Source organism: Tympanuchus pallidicinctus, unplaced genomic scaffold (genome assembly GCF_026119805.1).
Source record: "Tympanuchus pallidicinctus isolate F22 unplaced genomic scaffold, pur_lepc_1.0 scaffold8, whole genome shotgun sequence".
Taxonomy (NCBI): domain Eukaryota; kingdom Metazoa; phylum Chordata; class Aves; order Galliformes; family Phasianidae; genus Tympanuchus; species Tympanuchus pallidicinctus.
In genome coordinates this window covers 38,213,094-38,239,536 of record NW_026294802.1, presented here as the reverse complement: position 1 = coordinate 38,239,536, position 26,443 = coordinate 38,213,094, and the positions used below count along the sequence as shown (strand labels likewise).

Sequence of the window (26,443 nt, the reverse complement as noted above, 5' to 3'; positions counted from 1 at the left end):
AGAAGTAAGGTTAAAAAAAAAAAGAACGGCTTCAGGTAACTCTGGCTATCTGTGATATGCACAATATTGTATTTATCACATGGTCATCTGGTGCAGCGTAAAGTTCTCACTGAAGTTTAATTACTGTTCTACAAACCAATTGGCAAAAGCAAAACTTTTATTTCTTAGTATGGATTCACCATAGGGTGTGCAAATTTCTTACCAGTCACAGTCCATCATTAACTGCACCGCTTCAAAACTGCAGCAGTGACACTCAGATCACCAATGGCTTCAAAAAACACTGAAGACCCATTCTCACACTGCATTCTTTTCAGTCCGGAGGAGGCTCAGAGGAGACTTTATTGTTCTCTAAAACTACTTGAAGGGAGGTTGTAGTGAGCTGGGGCTTGGCCTCTTCTCTCGCAACTAGTGGTAGAACTAGAGGGAATGGCTTCAAGCTGCACCACAGGAGACTTAGGCTGGATGTTAGGAAACACTGCTTTTCTGAAAGAGTGATCAAGTACTGCAATGGGCTGCCCAGGAAGGTGGTGGAGTCACCAACCCTGGAGATGTTCAACGAACGTTTGGATGCTGTGTTGAGGGATATGGTTTAGTGAGAATTTCTATGGTTTAGAAATGGTGATAGGTGGATGGTTAGACTGGATGATCTTGACGGTCTTTTCCAAACTTGGTGATTCTGTGATTCTGTGAAGACTGTAATTGCATCTTTCTGATTAGAATGGTATTTAATGAAAATTAAATGAAAACGCTACGGTTGTGTAAGACTGGGAAGAGGGACATAATCATTATCATTACACATTAAAACCGCAACAGAAAAACCTTAACAGTGTCAGCAGAATCATCAAATCTGAGGTATGCGTGCACCACCTACAAACTGCTAAAAATTACTGGCATCCTAATAGTAGCTACTTATGCCTTCCTATTTGCACTTCTCAGCCCATTTCAAGAGCTAATCCTTATTTTTCTCTTCAGCCAAACAGGTTCATCTTCAAAGCAAATTAAATCCAAAGGTCCTGCACAGGTGTTATAGCTTCTGTGTGTTCTAGAGGCATTTAATGATGCATATTACTTTGAAAGAAATTTTTCAAAAATGCATATATTGCTTATCATCTTACTACAGTTTGTTGGAACAAAAAATAATAATATAAATAAATAATAAATAATAATACAACATCAGGCTCATTGATAAGCGTGAGAATAATTGAGGAATTTTGGAACAGAAGCAGTAAGAGATCTGCCAGGTCAGGGGGAGAGTGACACAGGATAGCTGTCTGTTGGAGAAAGGATTAGAAAATCTTTCTGGGAGGGGAGTTTGTATACATGCTTCACGCTACATTAACTTCTACAAGCCAGATTTCTCAAAGACTTGTCTTTTTTAAAGAAGACAATATCAAATACTGCATTCCTGTACTTCAGTGTTTAAGTATTGAATTGACTGAAGCCCTATTCATCCACAGCCCCCCTCACCCCCAAATTTCTTCACAGCCAGACGAAGCAAGTACCTGCATATATAGGGAACATTATGCAATCACTTCTTGAAGTAAAAGAATATACCCTTCAGACTCAGCAAGATATTTTGAATAATTTCCATTAACCTATTCTACACAACTTCTATACTCACACATTTGGTTACATTGAAAGAAGTCTGTAAGTGTCATACTTTCTAACTTTGAAAAGAGCTATTTAAGTTATTTCAAGAACCAGTACTATTTTTTAGACAGTATGAACACAGTCATCTGAAATAATCACAATCACAGTAAGATGACTATGCTCTATACAAGAAAAGGTACTTTTGTATGATTATCACATGGAACAAACAGCTCTAACAACAAATTATCTACTTGATTGCAAAAACAATGGAAGTCACCCACTTAGCCAGCAGGAAAAGGGAATCTCCAAATATTATGATTAAATAAATCGCTGTTATAAATAAAAACATCAATGTAAAATATATCAAAAATATAAAAAGATCTAATTTTAGATTTCAATAAAACAAAATGCAGGAAAGTACTAATAAAAGAGTGAGCACAGGAACATGCTAAATTGTTTAATTCCCACAGAGCTGAATGAAGCATCTCCGTCCCTAAAGAACCACTCTTATCAGGAGGCTGCTTCCTGGAGGAGAAAGAGGCAATTGAAGCTAGGAAATGATGGATAGCAATGACCTTTCTATCTGTAAAACATGGGCATATTTTAGGTATTTAATCTTGAGAATTGGATTATTATTAATCAATTATTCATGACAATTTGAATCTATGGTAGATGTTTTTTGTTTTCTTAAATATCACATAGCTAAGGTCCTCAGAAATGAGATTAAATCCTCACAAGCAAATAGTGTTGGCACTGGCATTTTCTTCTCTCCTAAGCATTCCTTCCCCTACGTAACTGGCAGCACACACTGCCAATTACCTACCCTCTACCCTCTATAGAACTTCTGACTAAACATTCTGAAATTCACCTTTACCACTTTTTTTTTTTTCTTAAAGGACAAAATTATGTTTTCTAGAGAACAAAGCAGGTCATTGTGGTAATGCAGAGCAGCAAAAACTCCTACGTCTCATTCCTGTTGCCGATGGCTATGCTGCTATGTGGTTTAACATTTGCTCTTTCTCACTTGCCAAAGGTGAGTGATAACAGAAGCAGAACGTCTCCAGTAAAGACTACCAGATCATAAAATGAAAATAAGAAGAAGGTGTTTGCAGATATTTAAAATATATTGCTGAAAACAAAGAAAAAGCAGATGGAGCTATGTAAGTCTAAGCTCTTTTTAAAAGCAAGACCTCCACAGTCTTGAACAAAATGCAAACTATATATGCATTCATGAAGGGTAGGGAACAGCACTGCTCCAAATAAATGAAAAAAAAAACATATGAAAAATCAAGTTATTCCAGTCTGGAGAACTACACTGGAAACGAGACTCTTTCTCACAAAAGTTTTGAAACTGAAGGATCTGATAAGCAACGGTCACTTCTCAAGGTCAACGCATGTAAGGAATATCTGGCAGTTCCAACGGTTCTCAAATATTCTTTAATTTAAACTAAGTAAATGCACCTTATTTCCAGCCCAAATGAACTTCCATACATTCAATCTAGTTCTCCCTTTGCTGTTCTTGTCTGCTACAGTCAGAGCATTTACCAGATTTACCAATCTTACTGAATTTCTGTTCATTGTGGCATCATGCTTCTTAGGCACTAAGCAAGTCTGAGACATAAACCTGTTGGAATGCATCCAGGGAAGAACCACAAAAATGATTCACAAAATGTAACACCTCTCCAATGAAGACAGGCTGAGAGACCTGGAGACTTTCAAGGTGAGGCTGGATAAGGCCCTGAGCAACTGGTCCTAGCTGTGGTGTCCTTGTTCACTGCAGGGAATTTGGATTAGATGGCCTTCAGAGGTCCCTTTCAACTCTAAGGATCTATGATTCTATGATTCTAAGTCATTCCTTGCTAATACTGAACAGATTGAACTCCAGGAGTTTTTCCACAATAAGGCATGTTTTCAACCATTCCTGAGATATTTGTGGTTCTTCCCTGATCCTTCTCCAACTGAACACAGTATTCCAGTAACAGTTATGAAAACCATTAACAATTAATACTGAGAGATAATATAAACACTTCCATCTTATTTAGCTCTCCCTGTTTACATGTCAGTATACAGTAGCCTTTTGAAGCACAGGGTTGTACTGGAAGATACTTCTCATCCATCACGACTCAAGCTCTTTCAAAGCCCATTAATTCCTTGCTTAAATAAATACATAATACTTTCCCAAGATCAGCCATTTGACCAGAATATTATGATAGTTTTCATTCTGAGGATAAGGGATGCTCCAAAGCAGGTTACGGAAGGGGTAATTTGGGGGAAGTCTCATAATCTAGAAACTTTTTTAAAAGTAGCTTGAGAAAGGGACTGTGAAGTAAAGGTGAACTGAAAGTATCTTCATGTGGAAAATGAGTGAAGTATTTCAGGTTATTGATGTTGCCTGGTAAACTGAGTTTACAAGTGCAAATAAGAAATCATACATAATGAAGTCATTACAGAGTCTCTAACACTGGACTTCGTTGTTGGTGTGCCAGTAAAACTGACTGATTAATCTACTTCCATATAACAGCAGGATAAAACAGCTGCAAACAAGGAGAACTTTGGAAAATAAATGCTGGAACCATTTATGAAGTGAAAACTAACTAACACTAATGGATTAAGTATCAGCTGTGGAGCAGGAAAACAATGTGTATGGGAAAAAAAAGAAAGAAAATCCCTAGGATAGTAGCAAATAGTTGCTTAATCCTTGAGAAAACTGAAGTGTGTCCTGTCTAAAGCAGCTTAAAGGAACAGTTTTAAAACAGTTTTCAATGCCAAAACACTGTTTATTCCTAACCTCAAGTTTCTTTCAATATGTAATATTCCACAAAATTTAGTCCAGTGAGACAACAGATTTGGTCAAATGAAAGTGACTCTGAGCTACACTGCCAGTTATTTAAAATTAAGTGTTTAAGTGATAAATCAACTTCTCTCTCTCCTAATTCTGTTGTCCTAATTTTAGTTACCATACAGTTTATTCTGTAAACCTCCTGCATGCTACAAGAGATATCTGTCATTCAGTCTTAGATTGTTCCTCAATTTTGACTTCTCTACTCATAGACACACACAAAAAAGTAAATATTAAAAAAAAAAGCTGCATTAATTTCTTCATTTTCTATTCTTCCTTCCTTCTAGAAGATCTTGTTTGCTGATAGGAACAACAAAGGGTTAAAAAAAATTAATCAAACTTGAAACAGAAAGCAGTGTGTCACAACAGCTACTCAAACTCATAATAAAGCCACTAGTATATTAAACAATGATCAAGACAAAGAGTTACAGAAACTTCCAGCTTTCACCTAAATTTGCTTTTAACAAAGAGGAACCAGGAAGAACTCCAAGAAGGGCACATTTATGCACAGAACAAAAAAAAACCTCTGAATTTTACCATGTATCTAGCTTTTCTATTTTTTTTTTTTTAAATTCCCATCCCAGAGTCATACAGCTGCACCCAACCATCAAGCCACTTCACACTTTTTTCACTACCAGAGACTTGCAAAATCTGCTGCAAATTTTACCATACACTGAAAAATGTATGCAGTTCCTTGGTGCAGCCAATACGCACCCTTGCATCAAAGAGATCAGAGGAAACACAGCACTGCCATACTATTGTCCTTGATTCTTCCTTCCTTCCATAGTTCAGGCACGCTGTTAAACCACTACCAGATAAATTTGCTTTCCCAAAGGTCTGGGACTAAGAAATGGGGAATGAGAATAAGAACACTCCAAAACGAGCGAACTCCATACCTGCCTTCCCACATCCTCAACAAAAGCACCAGCCAATTGCTTGTACTGGGCCTAAATTAATAATCCTTAGGGATTAAGGAAACTCCAAAATCATGCAAAACAATTTTATATTGCCCATGAAGAAATATTTTATAAATTATGAGAAGCCGATCACATAAAGAGAAAAATAAACTCTGTAACTCCAGAGAAAATGAACAATTGCAACAATGGGCTCAAAAACTATGAATTTATCTGACTGTGAATAGTGGAGTGTATGCGCAGTATAAAGAAAGAGCGAAGCATGTGGTCAAACAACAATCTCAGACTGGGATCTGGAGCACCACTCTGCTTTCAGCCCATTTGCTTCCTGAATACACCCTACAATTAAGAAGAATTTTTCATGCTGCCTCTCCCTTCAACATCCAGATTCAAGAATTCACAGAATTTTAAAGTCGCATGAGCTCTTGTAACTAAAATATTTTCTCCCCAGGAGAGTACAATTGTAGATGATCTTTTGGACAACACATGATCCTGGAAAGACAAAAATGGGAATTATCTTACACTTTTTATGATTAAAGTACCTAAGACATAAACTAGGAATGTGGGAATGTGAAAAAAAAAACTGAAAAAAAAAAAACCCTAAAACACCTAAAAACTCCAATTTATAACACTTTAGGTTTAAAACCTAGTTGTGCCACATTCTTCAACTTTTGAGAGGACTAGCTACCTGAAGATTCAAAGATTTTTTATAAAATTACATCTGATCCAGTGTAACTGGAAGAAACTGCTTTCAGTATGGCATACCTCCATAACCTGAGAAATCTGAGGTGATGAGACTGAGCACAGCTGCATACTGCAGTTCACATGCCTACTAAATGATACAAATTTTACCAGAAGAATATATAATTAAGAGTTAAAATATTGATCCTGTAGAGGTATATAATATATTACACCATATTCATCACAATGTTATTTCAAATTGTCTCTTAGAGATGCTGACAGAAGTCATTCCAGGAAATAAATTCTCAGACAGGCATGACAGTTGCAAAACAATTGCATTTGACACACATTTAAGGGAGTCAACAGGCAGTATCCCCTTTACACAACTAAAGCAAGCCTAAATGGCAGCAATTTGTTCTGGAAGTACTTACTTCTGATGAGGTCACCATCAGTGCGATTTCCCCAGACAGACTGCTCTTGTATCTCTGGCTGTATACGTTGGTTACTGGAAGACTGGTTTATGTCTTTATCTCCTGCTGCAATATTCTGTTGGTCAGTTTTTTCTAAGGCAAAAGAAATGTGAGCTTGTTAGTTTCTTTGGTATTTTTCTTCTGGGTGAGCAAATCTTATATTTGAAAGTTAAAAACTAGAGAATATACAGTGCAACTTTCATTAACATCTCATGTATTTTCCTTAGATATAACTCCTAATAAAGATAATTTTTGTTTTCCTAACCAGATGAAAATATTCCCTCCTTAAAAAAAAGTTTTTCAGTCATCATTTGTTTAGTCACACAAAATAATAGTCAGCATCTTTTGTAACAACAACAATTGAGTTTGATTATGTTCAATTACATTCCATGATATTTTCAGATAAAAATTTCAATCTGTCACACACACAAATAAACATTACTTCTTGCCCATGTGCATGTGCCTCTGCCTCTGGCATATAAAAGCTACAGAAATTCCACAAAAGTCTGTTTTCCATTATTTACAATGCAACTTACGATTGAAGATCAATATTTTTGAAATGAAAATGATGACTACAATTAAATTTATTTTAACAGTGTGCCACTAAAAAATTAGATTTTGAATTAGTGATTATATTCAACAGCCTGTAAGGAAAAGAAGAATTATTTTCTCTCTCCAAGTACATACAAGATGCAGGGAAGTTTCCAGAGAAGAAATTCTTATGCTTACTTCAAAAGATAGCAGATATTTATGTTTTGACGGCCTTTATATTCTCAAGCCAAGGTGAGTGGCAGCTTTCATATTCATGAAATAGTTAATATTCATGTAGAATATTAGCTTATATCATTTCAACGTGAACTACTTTTCAGTACATGGATGAGATATAATGCCTGCTGTAAAACTAAAGTAAAAGAGCAACTGTTGAAAATTGTTAGATCTCTTTTTTTCAACCTTTTTTTTTTACTTTTTATAAACTATATATATGTGTATATATGTATATATATCTATATAAAACATTTATCACAATGTAATGATTTCATATCCACTAGTAAAGCAACTGTTCTGGTTCTGAGATGCAGAAAAATCACTGATTTCTACAGCTGCTATGGTTAGTTTCTTTATGTAGCCAACAGTAGTCTGACTTTAAATCCTAACTTTCTGCCTTTGTTATTCACCCTATTAAACTGAGCCACTGAACATCATTCAAAATAATATATGCCATATTATATGTATAGTAGCATGAGCATTCAAGCACTGCTGCTCCTCTTCTATTATTTTCTGCCTCTGAAAATTCTGACCCTGCTACCTGTATGTTTCCTCTCTCTCAGTGCTCCCTCGTAACACCATTTCCTCAATACCTTGTCAATATCTCCTCAAGTCCATCCTAAGATGAATAGTTTCATCAGGATTGGTGCAAAGTTAACTCACTGATTGCAAAGATATTCATCAACTTCAACGAGTTTTGCATACTGCCCTTTATAACCTAACTTCTTCTAGACACTCATCCTCTCCAAACCAAAACCAAAATCAAACATAGATTTTCTTGAAGCTCTTTCACAGGCCTCAGTCACAAATTATTTATCCCAGATATCTATCAGACACAAATATGACTGTATTAAAGTGTAACAATTTTGTCTGTGCAGTTGGGCATTAGGTCTCTCAAAAGTGTTTGAAAAGTGCTCTGCAATAGGCTGAATGAAAATAAGTAGTGTCCTGGAGAGAGCTAGCATAAAGAACTGCAAGCACAGTACAATCTCCTTTTCATACAGAGTAAGCTTAAATGAGCTATTTTAAGAGATTTTGCTCTTGATCTACTCTACTGCAGTAAAAACACTTAAGATTAGAACAATATCTACCCTGCAGCTGTAGTACAAAACAGGAGAGCTGCTGTATACAATTTTCTTGTATAGGATACATGTTTGTAGTGCCTTACTATTTGATGTAGTAAACAACAAACAACTGTAAGGAAAGATTAGTATCAGCATTTGTGGGGCTGCTAATGTTCTAGATTACATTTTTATCTACAAAAATTGAAGGAGTGCAGAATGCAACCAAAACATCATTATTCATAGGAATTTAGTTTTCATTCCTCTGCTTGTTTTCTGCTCAGTATATATATAAACATTTTTCTTTACGGGTTTTACTTGTGTTTTCCATGTTTATTTCCATTGTTCTAGCTGGATATGACAAACAGCTAGTCAAAACCTTGTAAACAATATTATTAGTTAACAAGAAAGAAAACATACTATTAAGAAACAAAAACAACAACTGCAACTGAATACCAATTAACATAGAATCATAGAATTATAGAATCACCAAGGTTGGAAAAGACCTAAAAGATCACCCAGTCCAACCGTTCACCTATTCCCAATAGCTCCTACTAAACCATGTCCAACATGAACTGAGTGACTATTCTTTGATTTATTGAATTTGTACTAAATCTTCCCCATGAATGTCCCTAACAATAACTTCAAAATTGCACCAGTGACATTAAGCATTTATTTGATATTTTACTTCCCACTTCTTCATCACCCAGCAGAGAAGCCAGACTCCTGTCAGATGCTTCCATAGGGATGTGGTAGGTCAGAGCTAAGCACCACACAGCTGCTCCTACCCTTCCCAGTGGGGCATGGGGGAGATAGCAGAAAGAGTAAAAGGGAGGAAACCTGTGGGTCAAAATATACTAGTAATAAACGATGATAAGGAGAAACAAAGCAGAAGCAAGTGATACAAAGGCAATTGCTCACCACCTCCCACGGGTTTTCAAGCAACAGATACATCCCCCCAAAAAAACCTTCTCTCAGTTCTTGCTGAGGAGCATGAGGGTACATGGTATGGTCAGTTCAGTCTAGCTATTCCAGCTGGCAGCCTCTTGCCCACCCCCAGCCTCTCACGAAGTGAGAGGCAAGCACGGCTCAGCAACAGCAAAACCACTGGTGTGTTATCAATGCTGTTTTAGTCAGAAATCCAAAACACAGCACTGACTGCTGTGAAGAAACCTATTTCCACCCTTGCCAGACTTGGTGTGGTGAGGATTTAGAAGAATGGTGCCTTAAGTTGTGTGTATTTTTTTGTAAGTTCACACTACTAAAAAACTGATGTGCAGAACACTGAAAATAAACAAATACTGGTGTCCCAATTGTTCTTTCTCTCTGCAGTGCACCAGGCCTGAATTTTAGTAGAAAGGCATTTCTTTATTATTTCCTTACAAGAAACAACTGATGATGGGATCTCTCTTTTTATTCTTATCCCTTTTGAAGTGCAGCTACAACATATCAACAACTGATCACACATGAAAACAGCCTCAAGAACAATCTTGAGTCTGTATTTTGTTGATGTCATTATTTTTTGGTTTAAGTGTGTAAGAATAGCTATGGATACTTTATAAAAGGTAATGAATTCATGAGACCAGTAAAAATCCACATAAAAGCCTTAGTTTTCTCCGATGTGCCATGCTTGTGGCAGAACAGGGTTAATAAAACCTGCAGCAACCACCAGTACTAATGGCTGGATATTGCCACAGTCAAGCACGTCATTTTTCCGCTGTATTTTCAAATAAATTTGTAACACTTCTCTGCTTTAATTAAGCATAGCCTTAAGAAATTTTATGTAGTATTTATTTGGTATGTTAGCTTCTGCTTAATCTAGTACACTCTTCCACTCTCCGGTGACTAACCTTCAAAACTGACAGCCAAGAAGAAAACCAGATGCTCTTCCTAACAGTTCAAATAATGGAAGGAAAAGAATCATTATGTTCTGCATCTGGCTGTGCTTGGAAATCCAATCTCTCCTCAGAACCACTCCAAGTTACTCTAGGTTATGTCACAAAAGCAACACAGGCTTCTTATCCAGATACTTGATTCTACTGACATATTCAGCCTCCTGATCAGTAACCTGGATGACTATATGCCTCCTCTAGGCGAGCAGCAGTCCCTGAACTGAGCTCCTAGCCAAGAGCCCTGTGGGTTTGATAGCCACAAAGATCACTCTGTGATTTATCCTGAACATAAGCATAGGCACAAACTCTACTTGTGCAGGGAATAATGCAAATGTAAGGTTTAAATAAGGAAAAGAAGGAACATGCAGGCCAAAGGGACAATTAACAATCTAAATCATATCTATGTTATGGACAAGATAAAAATTAAAAACTTGATTCACATCTAAAAATGTGTTTCGTGAAATAAATGAATAAACTCTTAGGAATTATTAAAGCATATATAAATTTGTTTTATGCTACAGTAATTCACTGTACCACAATCTTTTTATATTTGTTTCTAGAACTACACAGCAATACATACATATTTCATGGAATAAATCTTTGTATTTGCAGTCGCAAATGACTGCAATATTGATTTTTAAGTTCAGTTTTGGTTTCATTAGCATGCAAACTGACAGAAAACACAAAATAAAAACAGGTAAAGGATATGCATTTGAAGGACACATCTCAGTCTTTGACAAACACCAACCTCTCCTTTAAGTGTTTGTCGATTCATATCTTTACCTTCCAGCTGTCTCCAACCACCTACCGTCTCTCTGGAGCTCACACAGAAATGTGTCCCAATGAGTTCAAACACAGCTACAGCAAGACTGAGATATCAAACATAGAAACATACCTTAATGCATAGAAACTATGTACTATCCAACCCCTCCACAAGCAAAAAAATGAAACTGACTTCCCATATTGAGTGTGTCAGATAACCTCATACTGTCACAGGCAGCCGATTTCTATTCATTATATGACACATAATACCATAAACTGATATAGCCCTCTCTTTCAAAAAGCTGAATGATGAAAATTGCTAGAACTGCAACATGACAAACTTGACTTCAGAAACTGGTTCAAAGTTCACGTACTGATACAGGGGTGTGGTAGACAAAAAAAGTTAAAAATCCTGCAGCTGTCACAACTAAAGGCTTTGTTGTTATGGGATTCATTTTCTGTTCACCAACACTATGGGAGGCAGCACCAAATAAAGTAAAAGCAGCTGCTGGGAAAGCCTTCTGGAAACCTGAGTGCATCATTCTCATCAAGGATGCAGGAACAAGCAGAATGGACTTGCATAGCTGACCACCATGAAGAATGCAGAAATAAGAGTAACTCAACACTATTACTATATAAGGACAGAAGAATGATGGAAGCATGAGGTAAAGCTTATTTAAACACCTAGATATGACACTGCTGGGATGCATAAAGGCTGCCCCAAAAATAATGCCTCCTATTTTATTATATCAGCCCGCAATGTCTGAGGCAAATGTTGGTGGTATGGCAGTAAGAATTGAACCATCCCATCAACATTCCTTAGCAGCGTCTGACATGGAAGGGTGCATGAAGAAAAGGTGTGTCAATGAATTCCTGCATGTGGAAAAAATTGCGTCCATTGAGATTCGTTGATGCTTGATGAATATTTATGGAAACCAAACAGTGGATGTGAGCACAGTGAGGCAGTGAGTGGTGGTTCAGCAGTGGTGACACTGACAGTGGGTCACCTCCGCTGATGCAGACTTTTAGGAGCACAGCATGCAGGCTCTTATTCATCACAAGTGAAAATAAAGAGTTAATGGTGGTGACTATGTTGAAAAACATCATTTTTTAGCTGAGACTTTTCTGTATCAACTAGTGTCACTGTATTCTTTGTCTCCGTTGTAAATCCACAGAAATAAATAGGAGGCATTACTTTTGGAGCGACCTACACACTCTACGCTAGTACTCTAGTCTCGAGATCATTTCTTGGCTAGGGTGCATCAGGCACAATCCTACAGTACATCTTCCAGATTGTTTAGTTTAAAAAGAATCCAGCCCAGGTCACTCCCCAAGAAAGCAAATCAAAGCAGGGGTGAACAGGATGTTCAGTTCAAAACAGCACTACTGATCCAAATGAAAACACTAGCACAGACATGGTCATCGCTGGATACTACTTAACAGGAAGAAAAATCAAGTGTTTTAAAGTGAAGCCTAACTTCTGAAGGTCTGAAATAGAATTTGAGAAACATGACTGCAATATAAAGCTTGCCTATGAGATGGAACAAAAATATTTCAAATTTGATGCAAGACTTTAACAGTCAGCTCTGTGAAATACAAGTCTATCACACCCATGCAGACATGAATCACTTTACTGGAACTGCATGCACATGAAACTGAAAGCAGAAGTGTATTATTATGACTAGCTAGAGTCAGACAACTCTGGAAGTTTTAGGTACTGTAGTCAGTAATGTTTAATAAATGCTTTACTGCTGACAGAAAACTATACAACTAATTAACACAGATTCTCTAAACTCTCTTCACATTAAGTAGAAATTCAAATAGAGCAAACCCTTCCTAGGTTTGAGCAATTTGTGTGTATAACTTAGCTATTAAAACGAAAATCCATTACTCTCAACATTGGGGCATTGCTAGTAAAGTGCAACAGTCACAGTGACACTTATAGGTGTTGCTTCAAGACGTTCCCAGAGTGAGTTTTCTGTCACCTCATCTTACCTAGCGCTGTAGTGCTCCTGGTCATGAAAACAGTTGAAGACACAGAATACCAAGGGATTTGAATCACATCGCTGAAGAAGAGAACACTGTTTTTGTGATTTTTTGGATGGAGGTTCTGAATGAACTAATACTGCTGTATATGGTTTCTTCAGGCACCAAACCGTAACTGCATCTCCACTCAGCAACAGTGACGTGATTTGCACAGGAGAGAACAGCCACTTACAGAATCTCTTAGTACTTCTACTAGAGTCAGCCATACACACCCATCACCTAATAAAGAAACCTAATGGATTTCCATTGTATAAATGGCTATTAGAAATTTCTAATAGTTTGTGTGGTTATCATTTTTTTTCTTCATTTCTTTAGATTGTTTGTAAATTCAGAAAGTTAAATATTAATTGACATGTTATTCTACTCAGTCAGTTGATAATGGGCAAAAGTAGAAGCATTCCAAATACTTCATAAATGATACTGTTGCATCTTTTAAAATGTGGCTTGATTCCCAAAATATAGTTCCATGTTTGTTGAAAGTTCTCTCTTGTACTCTCTGGTTTATTCAAATGCAGAGGATTTAATGGAAGAAGTCTACCCATAGTCCAAGCAATAACCATGGTGTGACCTCTAATATACAGAATGTTCTCCTTAAAGCAGAAAGGCTGCTGGTCACAAATCATCAAATTCCTTGCTTAGAGATGCTGAACTATTCTGGCATTTGCCAGTGCTGAAAATACTTGATCACAGTCAAAGTAAACTGATATAGACACTATGCATTCTGACTATGTTGTACTGCACACAGGTAGATATAGTCATATTTTGATTCTAAAGCCTATGGAGCCCAGAAAAGCAGACATGACGTGAGCAAAATCTTGAACAACAGCTCACAACTACACTTACGCTTCTGCAAGGACGTGGCAAAACACAAACCCAGTGTTCACAGAAATTAAGTTAAATCTGTCATCCTCTTTCAGCTGCACACTTTTCACACAGATAATAGTTTAAAGACTGAAACCGAATATTGATATTGCCAAAAAAGAGCACTATTTCATCAACTATCTCTCACAGTATGGAGGGGCAAAGTCCAAAGATTCTCAGAAATATTTATATATGTGTTAAATCATAAAATGAACTGAAAAAGAACAGTGGCAGTGGAGAAGATAAGAGAATCTATCGCTTAAGGCAATGCATGAATGTTCTCTCAAGTTGAGAAAGTCAGAGAATGCCACCTCTGTAGGCCAAGCTGAATCTCAATCCAAAGTGAAGTTCTTTTGTTTGTTTCCTCCACATTGTAGCATAGTTATTTGCTGAGTATTTACAGTTCAGTTAGTTTCTTTTCCTTTTATGAAAAAGAACAGTCAGGTTTCAGCATCTGAACACTTATGAGAGCAAACAAAACAAGCACCTCGAAATTTGGATTTTTTTACGACACCTCACCAAACTTCAGAAGAAAACAGAAGTTTGTTCTCAGGATGCAAGATATCTACAGCAGGTAGACAAATACAGAACACATGTTAAAGTATGCTGCTATCAAAGAGAAATTCTTGCTCATTAGGGTGTGCTTAAAACTTTGCTATATGTAAATTATTTTTTTCTGATTAAAGAATTTTTATTCCTAGGTGGACACAAACCAAAAGATGTCATTGTAAACATAAGGAATCATCAGCTATCTATTAGGACATGATTCCAAGTAAATTAATAATTATTTCAACTTACTACAACTCTAGCCCATTTTCAGAAATAATGAAAATTTCAGCCACAGCTTTTACAATTGTCCCCAAATTCTACAGTAGTCAGTATACTTTGCGTGTCCTGTGGGATGGTACAGAAAGTGCTGCAGGGTGTTGAAAGTTCCAGATATATTATCTGAGATCTTCAGTCCTGGAATATCTCAACTACCTAACCCTGTAACCACACACTGCAAAGCTGACAACAGAAATGCTGGAATATAGACTGGAAATGTTATGAACTCACCTCTTCCTCTTTCCACCCCCATTTCCCCAGCAGAATTAGACTTGAAAAAAGCAACAAATATCCACAGTTATCCTTAAATCTAAGTTCACTAGAATTTTTTTTTTTTTTAAAAAGGCACATCTCAATGCTGAACTGAGTAAAAAAAAATGAAAAAGGCTTTATCTTTCTGTGAACTATGCATGTCCCTTAAAACTGAGCATGTGCCTTGAAAGGTGTGGCCAGTGAGCAAACCTGAGTCAACACATTACACTACTATGTACCTTAGTGATCCCTGAAAGTCACTCTACAACCTTTCACTTTGACAGCTCTGAGCTGAAGCTGTGCCTTTCAGGCTCTGCACAGAACTTGTCTGTGTGCAGGCCGCAGCTCTTCTCCTTACTTTCCGTAAGAAGAAAGAGCAGGTATTGAAAATCTTATGGAAACTGAACCATATACAACTTTATTTCATAGTTAAAACACAATTCAAAGTGGAACTCTAAGAAGACTGTTCTCTAGGCTACTTTGCTCACTGGCTTGAAACTCCCCTAACTCTGATGTATGGCCTACACAATTCATTTAACCAGGGTGGCCACTGGATCACATGACAGAGAAAAGTGTGGAAAATAAACATGTATCACAAATACTGTTCTTTTCTGGACAAAACGTGATTCTGAGAGTTCTGTTCCGCCTGATCTTCTGTATCTAATCTTCTTTTATTATTTTTTTTTACTGTTTAGAAGTTATGAGTCATTCTCCAGGACAAAAAAAAAAAACAACAAACCCAAAACAATAAGATAAGTATAAGCCAATTTAATATGTCTCCCTGCCAGACTTTTTTTTTTTTTTTAAAAAAAAAAAAAAACTTTGCTGCAGATACTTTCTGGTTTCTCAAATGAGTCTTCAACTTTGATTTCACACAGCTATTGATTTTCCACGTTACAAAAGCAGAGGCTGCATCTTTAATCCGCTGTTGCACAACCGAGTTACCAGGCTCTGCTAACTTAACCTCTTATGTATAAAGTCACAGCCTTTGAACAACCTTATTTGTCTGTTCTTCAGAGGCAAAAAACTGCTGTCAGAACTCTGAAAAACAAAGCAGTAGCTGTAAATGCAAGAAAAGAAATAAGTCTCATCTTCACAGGCCAGAACTCAGCAGGCAAACACACTGCCCTGCTTTGAGGACAACCTACAGAACACCTTGTCAAACTCCTCTACATGAAGGTGATCAGAGCATCAATATACTCTGTGCAAGTGCAAACTGCACACAGTTTGAAGAATTTCTCGCTATGATGAACACGCTTCTGAAGAACAGTTGAGCAGTAAACACAAAACATGTGAACAGTCTATAAACAGGCATTAGGCGCAGCACCAACATAAACTAAGAGGAGAAACAGGAGTGTGCCCTCCCACCTGCACAGCAATGCTGGCCCAGGACGGCCCTTCTCAACTCACTGCAGGGCTGAGAAGAGCTTGGCAAAGAGCTCCAAAAAGCGAACGCCAAAGCTGAGCAATGAGGAGGCGGTTTTAAGGAGCAGCATCTGCCTCTCAGTGACTGCAGTTTTTCAAGCAGTGAGAAGCAGCGCTGACATCAGTGCATCCTTTACTTCTTCCCATTTTGCGTTTTTTACATAGAATATTTCTGGCTAAAAAAAATAAAGGCGGGGTAGTGAAAGTGTTACAGAGGTACACCCAAGAGGGGCCAGGAGAGGGGAGCAGCGAGGGGTTAAAACCCACAGAACGAGTCAGTAAACGCATCATTCAAATAAAAGGCGCAACAATTACCGAGAAACTTTAAAGCGACTCACCTCGAGGGAGCGAGATCAAAGCGCCGCCGTCACTCGGAGCCCGCTCTGGCCCTTCAGGCCCTGGAGGAAGAGGTTCCCTCACTTGGGACATCTGCCAGCTCTCACCGAGTAGCGCAGAGCCTGCACTCCCTCCAGCCGAACTAACACGCCACCCTGCAGGAACAAGCACGCGAAAGGACTCGTTAGCGCGTTCTACGCAGAAAACTCACGGCTCGGGGCGCGGGACCGCGGAGGGACAGCGACGAAGCGGCGGCAACTTCGCGGCCAGGAGAGCCGTCCGCCCCCCGCGGCGACACCCGCGGGACCGGGGGGCGGCGGCCGCGGGCGAGGGGGAGGGCGGCTGCGGCGGCCCGGCAGCTGGAGGGCGCGGGGCCCCACGCGGCGCGGAGTGGCGCGCCCTACCTCCGCATTTCCTCCCGCTCCGCCGCGCAGCCCGGCCCCCCTCCGCGTCCCCGCTCCCCCGGCGCCCGCCGCCTCGCGCGTCCCGCGGGCCTTCCCCCGGGCACACGCGTGCACTCACGCACCCGCACTCGCCCCCCGCCGGCCCCCCGCCGCCGCAGTCACTGCTTTGCCATCATTTCCGGACGATGAAACATCCCACTCCGGCTGGCGGCGAGCGCGGCTCGGGGCGGCCGCTGTGCGTGTCCCGCCGCCCGCCAGCGCCGGGCCGCGGGCTGGGCCGCCCCCCGCCCCCAGCCGGGCCTCCCGCCACGGGAAGTCCCCGGGAGGCTGAAACCCGTCAGGCAGAAATAGGGAGAAAGGAAAAAAAAAAAACAAAAAAAAACAACCACCACCACCCTGAAAGGAAGGCTTTCATGCCTGGACAGTGCTTGCAGCTGTAGGGTTTGGCTGAGGCACTTCTCATGGTGCAGCCGCTGCCTCAGAAGTTGTGCGTTGCGGTGGTTACTGTTCCCCTTCACCCCGTGGCGCCTCAGAAAGCGGGCAGCCTGGTAGCCTGGTCAGGGCTGTGGGCTCTGCTGCCTGCCCGGCCTGCCGCCCCTCACACCTGTCCTGGCCTGTGTGCCTCTGCTCACAGCACGGGTATGTGAGGAGGAAGGACTGGACAAGTATTTTTCAGCTGCAGAAACCCAGAGAGCAAACCACTCCTTCCGCTAGTACCTGCCTAGCAGCCTTACCTGTGGTTCTCTAAACACATTTCTTTCCCATTACACCAATTGGTTTGGTTGGCTTATGCTCTGCTGCTGCCCACACTATGGAGTGTTGCCACTATGCACCAATGTACCCGTACATTAAAATACCTTGCACATCCTACTGCAGCTCGGTACACCTCTCTCATTACATGTTCATCTTTAGTCTGTAATTTCTTTAAAAGATAGAAATTCTAGCATGATTTAGTGAAGATGCTTTACTGCTGTCTCCCATCACAGTGGACAAGCAGGTACCTTCTAGGAAGTTGGAACTAGGAATTAAAAATAGCCAAGTTATAAATTTGGCTGCATCCTAACATGGGAAAAGAGAACTGATGGTTATTGCTTCTGATATCATAAGTACTAAGTAATGTGGTCAGATACTAAGAGTTTTCTTAAAGCTGAGCATTTTCCTGCAATGCTCGCATACTGACTGTACAGTGTAAATACCTGAGTAGGAGCCATTTCCTTTGGGACACCACCCACTTTAGGGCCTCTTCTAATTGCAGAAGCCATCACTGTTCAGCTTTATTATTGGTCACTATTGGTGCAAGAGGTAAGTGTGATGCAACTAATAAGAAATGCTGTTTCAGGTTTATATATTTTCTGCCGAGAAATACGATCATTTTTAAGTATTTCAGTAAACTAAGATGTTCTTTGGTACAATGTAATATTTCTTTAAGCTTTTTCATGATATAATGGAAAAAAAAGTGCGCTATGTACAGAAGAAGCCAAGTAAAAATTCCATTTAGTGTACACAAACTTATATTGCATTGCATAATAATAATGTGGGTATCAATATCTGCACTTCTCATCTAAGAAAACATTGCATAACTTTCCACAGCACCAGTATACAACAGCTGCTTCTCTCCTCGCTGCCCTGGAGGCAGAGCACTTCAGGCATAAGGTAGAAGGACTTACCTCAAACTCACAAGTGAGTCAGTAGCAGAAGAGCGGTTATGACTCATCCTCAACGTCCAAGCCTGTGTTTTTCCCTCTGAAACTGGGAAACAGCACAGAACAGTGGGAGGAGCAACAATTTAGCCGGCCACACCCTGCCTTCAAAATGTTTCATTGGATAATACGTGTCTATCTAGCAGATACCATGCAGGTTTTACGGTTGATTTTTTTTTAACCTTATCTATAACACACACATGGTGAATGTCTTGGTGTTCAGTTTATCTTTTTCAGAAAGATGATGACATGAACTCACTGTGTGAAGGTTCTGCTGAAGGTAGCCGCCTATATAGAGATTGAAACAACCAAATGAATGAGCTGAATTGGATCTTCTGATGATGTTGCCATACTGCCACTGATACAGTGTACAATAAGCCCAAGTAAAATCAAATAAAACAAGTTCAGATAATTCAATATACAAAAAGTTCAGTTCACTGAAATAACATTAAAAATACTGTGCAACACATTTAACTACACTGAAAAGCTGTGGTGCTGCTTGTACCACAGTTGTTTTACTGATTGTGAAAAGATAGATCCAGATGTGGTCACTGTTAGTGAGATACCGCAGGTAGGCAAAGTTCATTGGCAGAAGCCAACAATATGGCACACTCCTGGCAGCCTAACACTGCTAATCTAAACTGATTGTTTCATACTGTTTTTTAAAGTTTAACTATTATTAAAACTTCTGAGGGAGTGGGCAGCCTAACAGCAGCAGCCCCTCAAGTATGTTACAAACATGAGACGCAACAGATCTTACTACAGGAGTCAGGGTACAGGTTGTTGCACTATTCCACTGCACTCTTTCATTCATTGAATCATAGAATCATAGAATCACCAAGGTTGGAAAAGACCTAAAAGATCACCCAGTCCAACCGTTCACCTATTACCAATAGCTCCCACTAAATCATGCCCATCAACACAACATCCAGTCTTTCCTTGAACACCCCCAGGGTCGGTGACTCCACCACCTCATTGCTAGATTAGAAAATTCAGGTATGCTTTTCAATATCATAATGGCAGATCTGGGAGGTGAATGTGAAGGTAAGCTCAAAACATTTTTAATGCAGTAAGTATGGTTTGTAGTCAGGTAAAAGTTTTCTAAAAGCCTTCTCTGCATTTCTTTCCTTATTGAACATTTCTGGAAAACAAAATCCTATTAAAAGTGCACAAAATGCAAAACACAGTCATATGTCTTCAGGACAAAACTGACCTCCACACAAGACATAAAATAGATATCACCTCCAACCAAAATAAGGCTCATTACTAAGTGAAAGTATTTTAGAAAGACACAAGTTGTTATTTAAACTAAATCCATTACATCCCAAAATAAACTGCTCCAAATTTTAGGATATTTTTACTTACATTGTTAAAACCTTAAGCTGTATTTTAGCTTGAGTTTTCCAAGTAAGAATTTCAGTCTGAATTTTTTTGAATATCGGTTTCTTAAGGAGGAAGTTCTGGCTAGCAGAGTTACTTTTCTCAGCAATGCTGCAGAAGGTTTGTGTGTAGCTTCAAAGAAATATTACTGCTTACATGGTAAAGAGGAGCGATTGTTGAATAGTTGGATCGGTACAGGTGTAGCTGCCTGGATTTGCTCCCCATACCTTTATTTCCTTAAGATTACTCTTATACAGATGTTGCCTTTCTTCTGTCAACAAGAGCAGGGGAAAGTGCAAAGATTTTATGTCCTTAACGTTCCATGTAACTTTCAGGTTTCTGAAAGATGATCAAAAATTGTAAATCCATGACTGATAGCTAGTACTTTAGTACCTGTGAGCTCAAATCATCTTTCTCCTGTACTTAAAAGCATAATTCTCAATTTTGTAAAAAGTATTTTTAGCATATGTTTATTATTTTAAACCTCACAACTATTTTCACTAGTGGGATACTGGCAGGCTCTCTGCCCTAAATATTTTATAGTGTGGCAACACCAAAATGGAAAGACCGCTATAGTTGAGAGGGATAAAAAAAAGAGTTTGTTTTAAAGATAAGCTATGTTATAAAATAACAGCATTTCAAATTAAGTTTAAAAGTTCATTTTAATTTATATTGAAATCAAGAATATTTGTAATATAAGAAGTTCAGCAGAAAAGAAACACACTAAAGGGCAATTTGAAGGATATTAGCGTGCCTGAACTGGTTGGGTTCTTGGTTTTCATGGCCTAGTTTGTATATTACCCTTCTCCAAAATGTCTTTAGAAGCCACAAATAGCTGGATTCTGCCTGCAGATTGTTTTAGATTAGGTTTTGTACTCCCTAAAACACAACCACTGAAATACAGTGGGATTGACAGCACTTTAAACATCGGCTGGTCATAGCAGGGCAACCAATCCCTTCTATTCCAAGGAAATCCATCTCCATAGAGCACAGAGAGAAAAATAAACACTAGGATGCCAAAATGAAATTGGATGCATACAGATTTAAGTCCTTCCACAATCAGAAATGGAGTCAAGAAATGCAGAGAAGCAATTAATTCCAGTAATGCTGCACTCTGCCATTTGGAGGAAGAAGTCTTTCTACCATAAATGATTCTTGCCCAGGCCTAATGTTTCTCTGCCACGGGATGGACTTCTCAGTGGGGAGAAAAAGAATGTGAGGCTTAATGGTTGCTTTGTTCAGACTCAAGCTGGCAATTAGAATTACAGTTAAAGTAAATATGAATTTAAAAAAAGGGAAAGGAAGGGAAAGGAAGGGAAAGGAAAAGAAGAAAAGGGAAGGGAAGGAAAGGAAAGGAAAGAGAAGGGAAGGCAAGGCAAGGCAAGGCAAGGCAAGGCAAGATACATCCTTCTTCACTGTGCTGATTTCCTATTTATAATGAACTATTTTCTGTGAAATAGTATAGCAAAGATTTCATTAAAATTGATAAATTGTAAAATGAAACAAAATATATTTAGAAGAATTATTCCTGATGTAACTCTAGTGAAACCGAAGGAGTTGTATGAATGATGAATGCAGCTCAGCAAGTTTTATCCTACTTAGGGCGAAGCACATCACATGATATGGTTTATGGTAGTTTAAGCTATTGCTTAGCAAGCTCAAGCAAGTGGCTCACTCAGGCAAGTAATAGATCTCACATGAAAAAGTAGTAGATCATGTATTGAGGCCTGCAAAATGACGTTTCATCACAACAAAACGGCAACTATAATCTATTACATTCCTACAAATAAGTCACGAAGAAATATTCAATATTCAATTAAAACTAAGTCTGCTGGATTGCAACATATAATTTATTTGCATATATTCTTTTCAGTTACTCAGCTTTTCACTTTGCAGTTAATATTGCACCTTAATAAAAAACTTATTTAATTCTTCAGAAGAAACTTGAAATTCAGCAGAAGTGAATGCTTCAAACACTTCAAAGGCTATTCAGACTCTTCAGTGCATTCAAGATTATTTGGAATTTCTTTTGACGTTACAGATCATCTCCGCAAAGATAAGCGATGGACAACACCATCTCTTGAGTTAACAGGATAGTTAAGCAGTTTAAGTGAATATGGATTAAAAATTGTGGCTAACTAAATACAAAATGTAGGAACATGGAATACATAGAGATTTAATAAATTTAGAATAGCTTACTGAATTTACCTAACTCTTCACTCCTCACTCTTTCTGGTTATTCCAGTCAGTCTACAGGATAAGGTGGGACGAAGCCAAGTCTTCCTCAGCTTTTCTTTTAATTCCTGGGGGAAATCCCCATCCTGTGGCATAGACACAGAAGTACATTAGACCTGGTCCCAGAAGCTTCGTTTATAACAAGTGAAAGAAAACCAAGTTAGCAAGGCTTCCGCTAGCTGGGCAGTATTTGCATCTGGCATTGTTCTACCTTAGCATTTTGTACACATTCTTAACAATTGTGAGTATTCATGAAACTTACATTATCATTTCTCAGCACTACCAAACTGTCAATATCAAATGAGGTTTGCAAAAATACCATTTCTAGAATTTAAAAAAAAAAAAAAAAAAAAATTCCCATATAAACTGAATGCCTAATCAATCCTTCCCAATTATATTAAAAAGAAAAATATTTGAACAAGCATATTTTACATATAAGTAAATAATGCAGTGAAACAAAAGACGGTGTGCTACTTTGCTGTATGACATCATGGAATCACATCCAGAGATCTCTAAACATTTAGCTAAATTTGTGCACCTTCAATATGAATTCATAATGCACAGTGCAGTACAGGTGTTGCTTTGGAGATATCAGTATGCTATGAATCAGATATTAACGATATTGTGCATCTGTGTTACAGCTCTGTAATACAGAATGGTCTTAGTTATGTATTGCATATTATTCCTAATGGTGTATTTGGAGCATATTTATAAAAGCTCCTTTGGAACCTCCAGCATGCATGCTGCTACTATATGTTAACAACAGAATGCACTTGCATATTATGAGTCCTTAATGCTGAAAGCACAATCGAATCTTTGAGAAAAAATTGTTTCTCTACTTACAAGCAGAAATGATTTGCTCATGCTTCTCACTCAAAGCTGTGCACAGTAATTTCTCTCCCTGGTCTTTACAACTCACAATAAACAAACAAACAAATAGATAAATAAATAAATCCACTTGCAAAAATTCTTCAAACTATGGCTTTCTTAAAGTAAAATATTTCACGATATCTCTTTCTCCACTATTTTTTTCCTATCTGCTAATTATAATCAAAATACTGGTTTTTTAATTGCCTGAATACGTGCTTTCCATTTCTCATTTTGGCATCCTTGTAAGTGACTGGACTAAGGTCTTAGCATCAAGTATTTATTTGAATAGTAAGTATACATACTTATATATATACATTCTTCTGCTAACCCAGTCAGCAGTCTGGATTGGAAAAGGCTCTTTCTTCTACATCACAAAATATGATGATTTTTGAATCAACAATTGTTTTTTTCTGCATCAATAAATGAATATCCTGGCATCCTATGCAAATAAAGATGGAAAAAAAGGCAGGGAAGTAAATGAAGTCTTCTGCTTCAGTTTCTTGTTATCTAAATGAAAGTACTACAGATCTTGGAATCTTGAGTCCAGGTCTACTACAGTTCTGTGTCTGTTCCCACAGGATGGGGGTTTTTCGCAGGAAGCAAAAGAAAATCTAGAGAAGACTTTGCTTTGTCCCACCTCATCCTGTAGACTAACTGGAATAACCAGAAAGAGTGAAGAGGAAATTACCTACATTTTTCAAGAACTAGATAGCATCCATGGTGCAGAGTGACAAGTAATAGCTTTTAAATATTTTCAGTGTATTACTTTAGTAAGCAGTACTGAGAAGTATTTCATGGGTTTTATACTAATGCAGATATTAGCTCCAAATGTGTGCAGATAGGCATTTTGGCAATTAATGGCAAGTATAAACTGAAAATCATGTAAGAATTAAATATTTATGCCCTTACAGATAAACATTATAACATCTCATCTAAAATAATAATAAAATTGGAAAACTCAGATTAGAATCAAAAAGTCCCACGCGTGCAGCACCTTCAGATCATGCTTATGGAGATATGTTTCTACCCACAGAATGATGGTGTGATTATACTCCCTGGTACAATGTGTAATGTCTGTTACATATCAGAGAGAGTGTGTGTGTATGTACGTAAAATCAGTGGAATTTTAGTGATTTCCTTTAAAATAAATGGTTACATTTTAGTGTAGTGAGGAAGGCTATTGCCATGTACAAATTTCTCCATTTCTCTTTTCTTCTTTCTGTGGTTTATTTTGACCATTTTAAAGTATTAATGAAAATACTGTAAAAGTTATAATGTTAAAGTATAATTTTATTTAACATTGTTTTACATATAAAAGCTATAAACAGGCTGTAGTAAACTTATACAACCAGTTATCTTGAGGTCTGAGCTGTTTTTTTCTTTCTTTTATGACTGTAAATAAAAGTAAGATAGTTTGTACTCAGTTATTTTAGGTTTCTAACATGCTAGCTGTTCTGTCTCAGATTGTTTCAAGATACAAATGCCAGCAGTTCACAAATTACTGTGATCATCAAGAATCAGAAAAAAAATTAAATAAATTCCGTAGTTTTCCAAGGTGACTTTTATATCTCTACAATAAATTGTTTGTATTTTCATCCAATATGTTTTATTATAATAAAAGTAAAGTTCTGGTAACCATCTCCTACAGCCAAGTAAAATTGAATCAATCTCAGCACTGTATCACTGCTGGTTTCACTGCAAAGTAGAGTCACTGGTTTTCCAGTCGTGGAAATCTATCCATTCCTCCAATTTTTGACCAATTTTGTTTTAGTAAACTGGAAAAAAAAGATGTTGGATTTTTTAATTCAGTAGTACTGGACCTATCCTGAACTTGATCCAATACTTTACACAGACTAGTTTAAGTTTTGCACACACCTGTTTCTAGGGTCAGAGATATACTTCTAATTAGTTTAACCATAAATGTAATTAAGACAGAATATTTTTTCACACAAAGAGTACTGCCATTTTTTTCTCAGCTATTTGTCACTGGCAGCAAGGACATGAGACTTCCAGCCCCCTCCATTTTCCATCACCATCAGTCTGTTCTGTGGCTGTAAGTAGGAGTTCTCCTCCTGTGGTGACCCTGCACTCCAAAACAGTAAATGCTGCTGACTGTCTGATGATGTCTTGCCTCCTCATGTTACCATTTGTGAATAGTTCTGTAAAAAATCATAGCTAATTTAGAGAAGAGTTTTTGAAGTGTTCTCTCAAAACACTGTAGCATCACCACGGTGTCATTTTCCTAAGGGAAAAAATATGATTTACATCAAAAATTTCTGTTGCAGAGCACTCAAACTAGTATGAACTCTCCTACTCATCAGCAGCTTGGAGAACCAAAACATAGCACTAGTTCAGAAATGTATGCATGATGCCTTTCATCCCACAGCCCAGGTTTAGTCATTGACTAAAGTGACGGTAAAGCTGTGCAGCAAAGAAAGTCTTTTCAATGTAGGAATGTGTCTTCTATTCGATATGTGCCCCCTTATGCCTGATGTAGTAATGGAATCAAGTATACTAACAAATAAAATATTTTTTAAAAAAGAAAAGTTTTTAATTATTGCATATCATACTGCAAAAACATGCACAAGGATTAGTATCCAAAAACTAAATCTTCGGAAGTATCTGGGCTGTTGGTCATCAATTTCTCCATTTATGAAATTGAAGCTAGACATACAAAAACATAAGAGTAGGAGAAACACATAGATACATAATTTTTTCCTTTATGATACAAAAGAAAAAACAACAGCAAACCCTCTCACATAGCATCTGCTGCTTCTTATGTCTTGTAACACTTCAAATTCTCTTTCTGTATAACATTTGTTCTGGAACGTGAAGTGGTGAATACCAGCGACCATCTCCTGTGACAGGAGAGACTTCTTAAAATAAAGCAGAACACATTGGATCTTCCCTACTCAACATAAATGAGTGAACTTGAGAACATTACCGTGACTCTTGCCTCTCTGTGATGAAAACAAAATGAGAATCTTGGTCCATGGATATAGCAATGTGCAAAATACAGTATTAACTTGCTCTGCCAAGAAATGTGCTGTTTGGTAAAATAAGGTGGATGTCTTAGAAATACACAGCAGACTTCTGTTCATATACATTAATATTTGTGTAAGTTTCTGTCTAGAC

General features: G+C 38.1%; 1 protein-coding gene across 1 annotated transcript in view; it reads right to left on the bottom strand.

Annotated features, from left to right (window-relative positions):
• MDFIC (MyoD family inhibitor domain containing) overlaps window positions 1-17,601 on the bottom strand; it is a 47,280-nt gene extending 29,679 nt beyond the window's left edge. Inside the window, 4 exon segments of the mRNA XM_052668464.1 lie at window positions 6,456-6,587; window positions 16,722-16,874; window positions 17,246-17,496; window positions 17,498-17,601. Coding sequence (XP_052524424.1) covers window positions 6,456-6,587; window positions 16,722-16,874; window positions 17,246-17,496; window positions 17,498-17,586 — 625 coding nt within the window. The 5' untranslated portion in view covers window positions 17,587-17,601.
• Window positions 17,602-26,443: the final 8,842 nt, after the last annotated feature.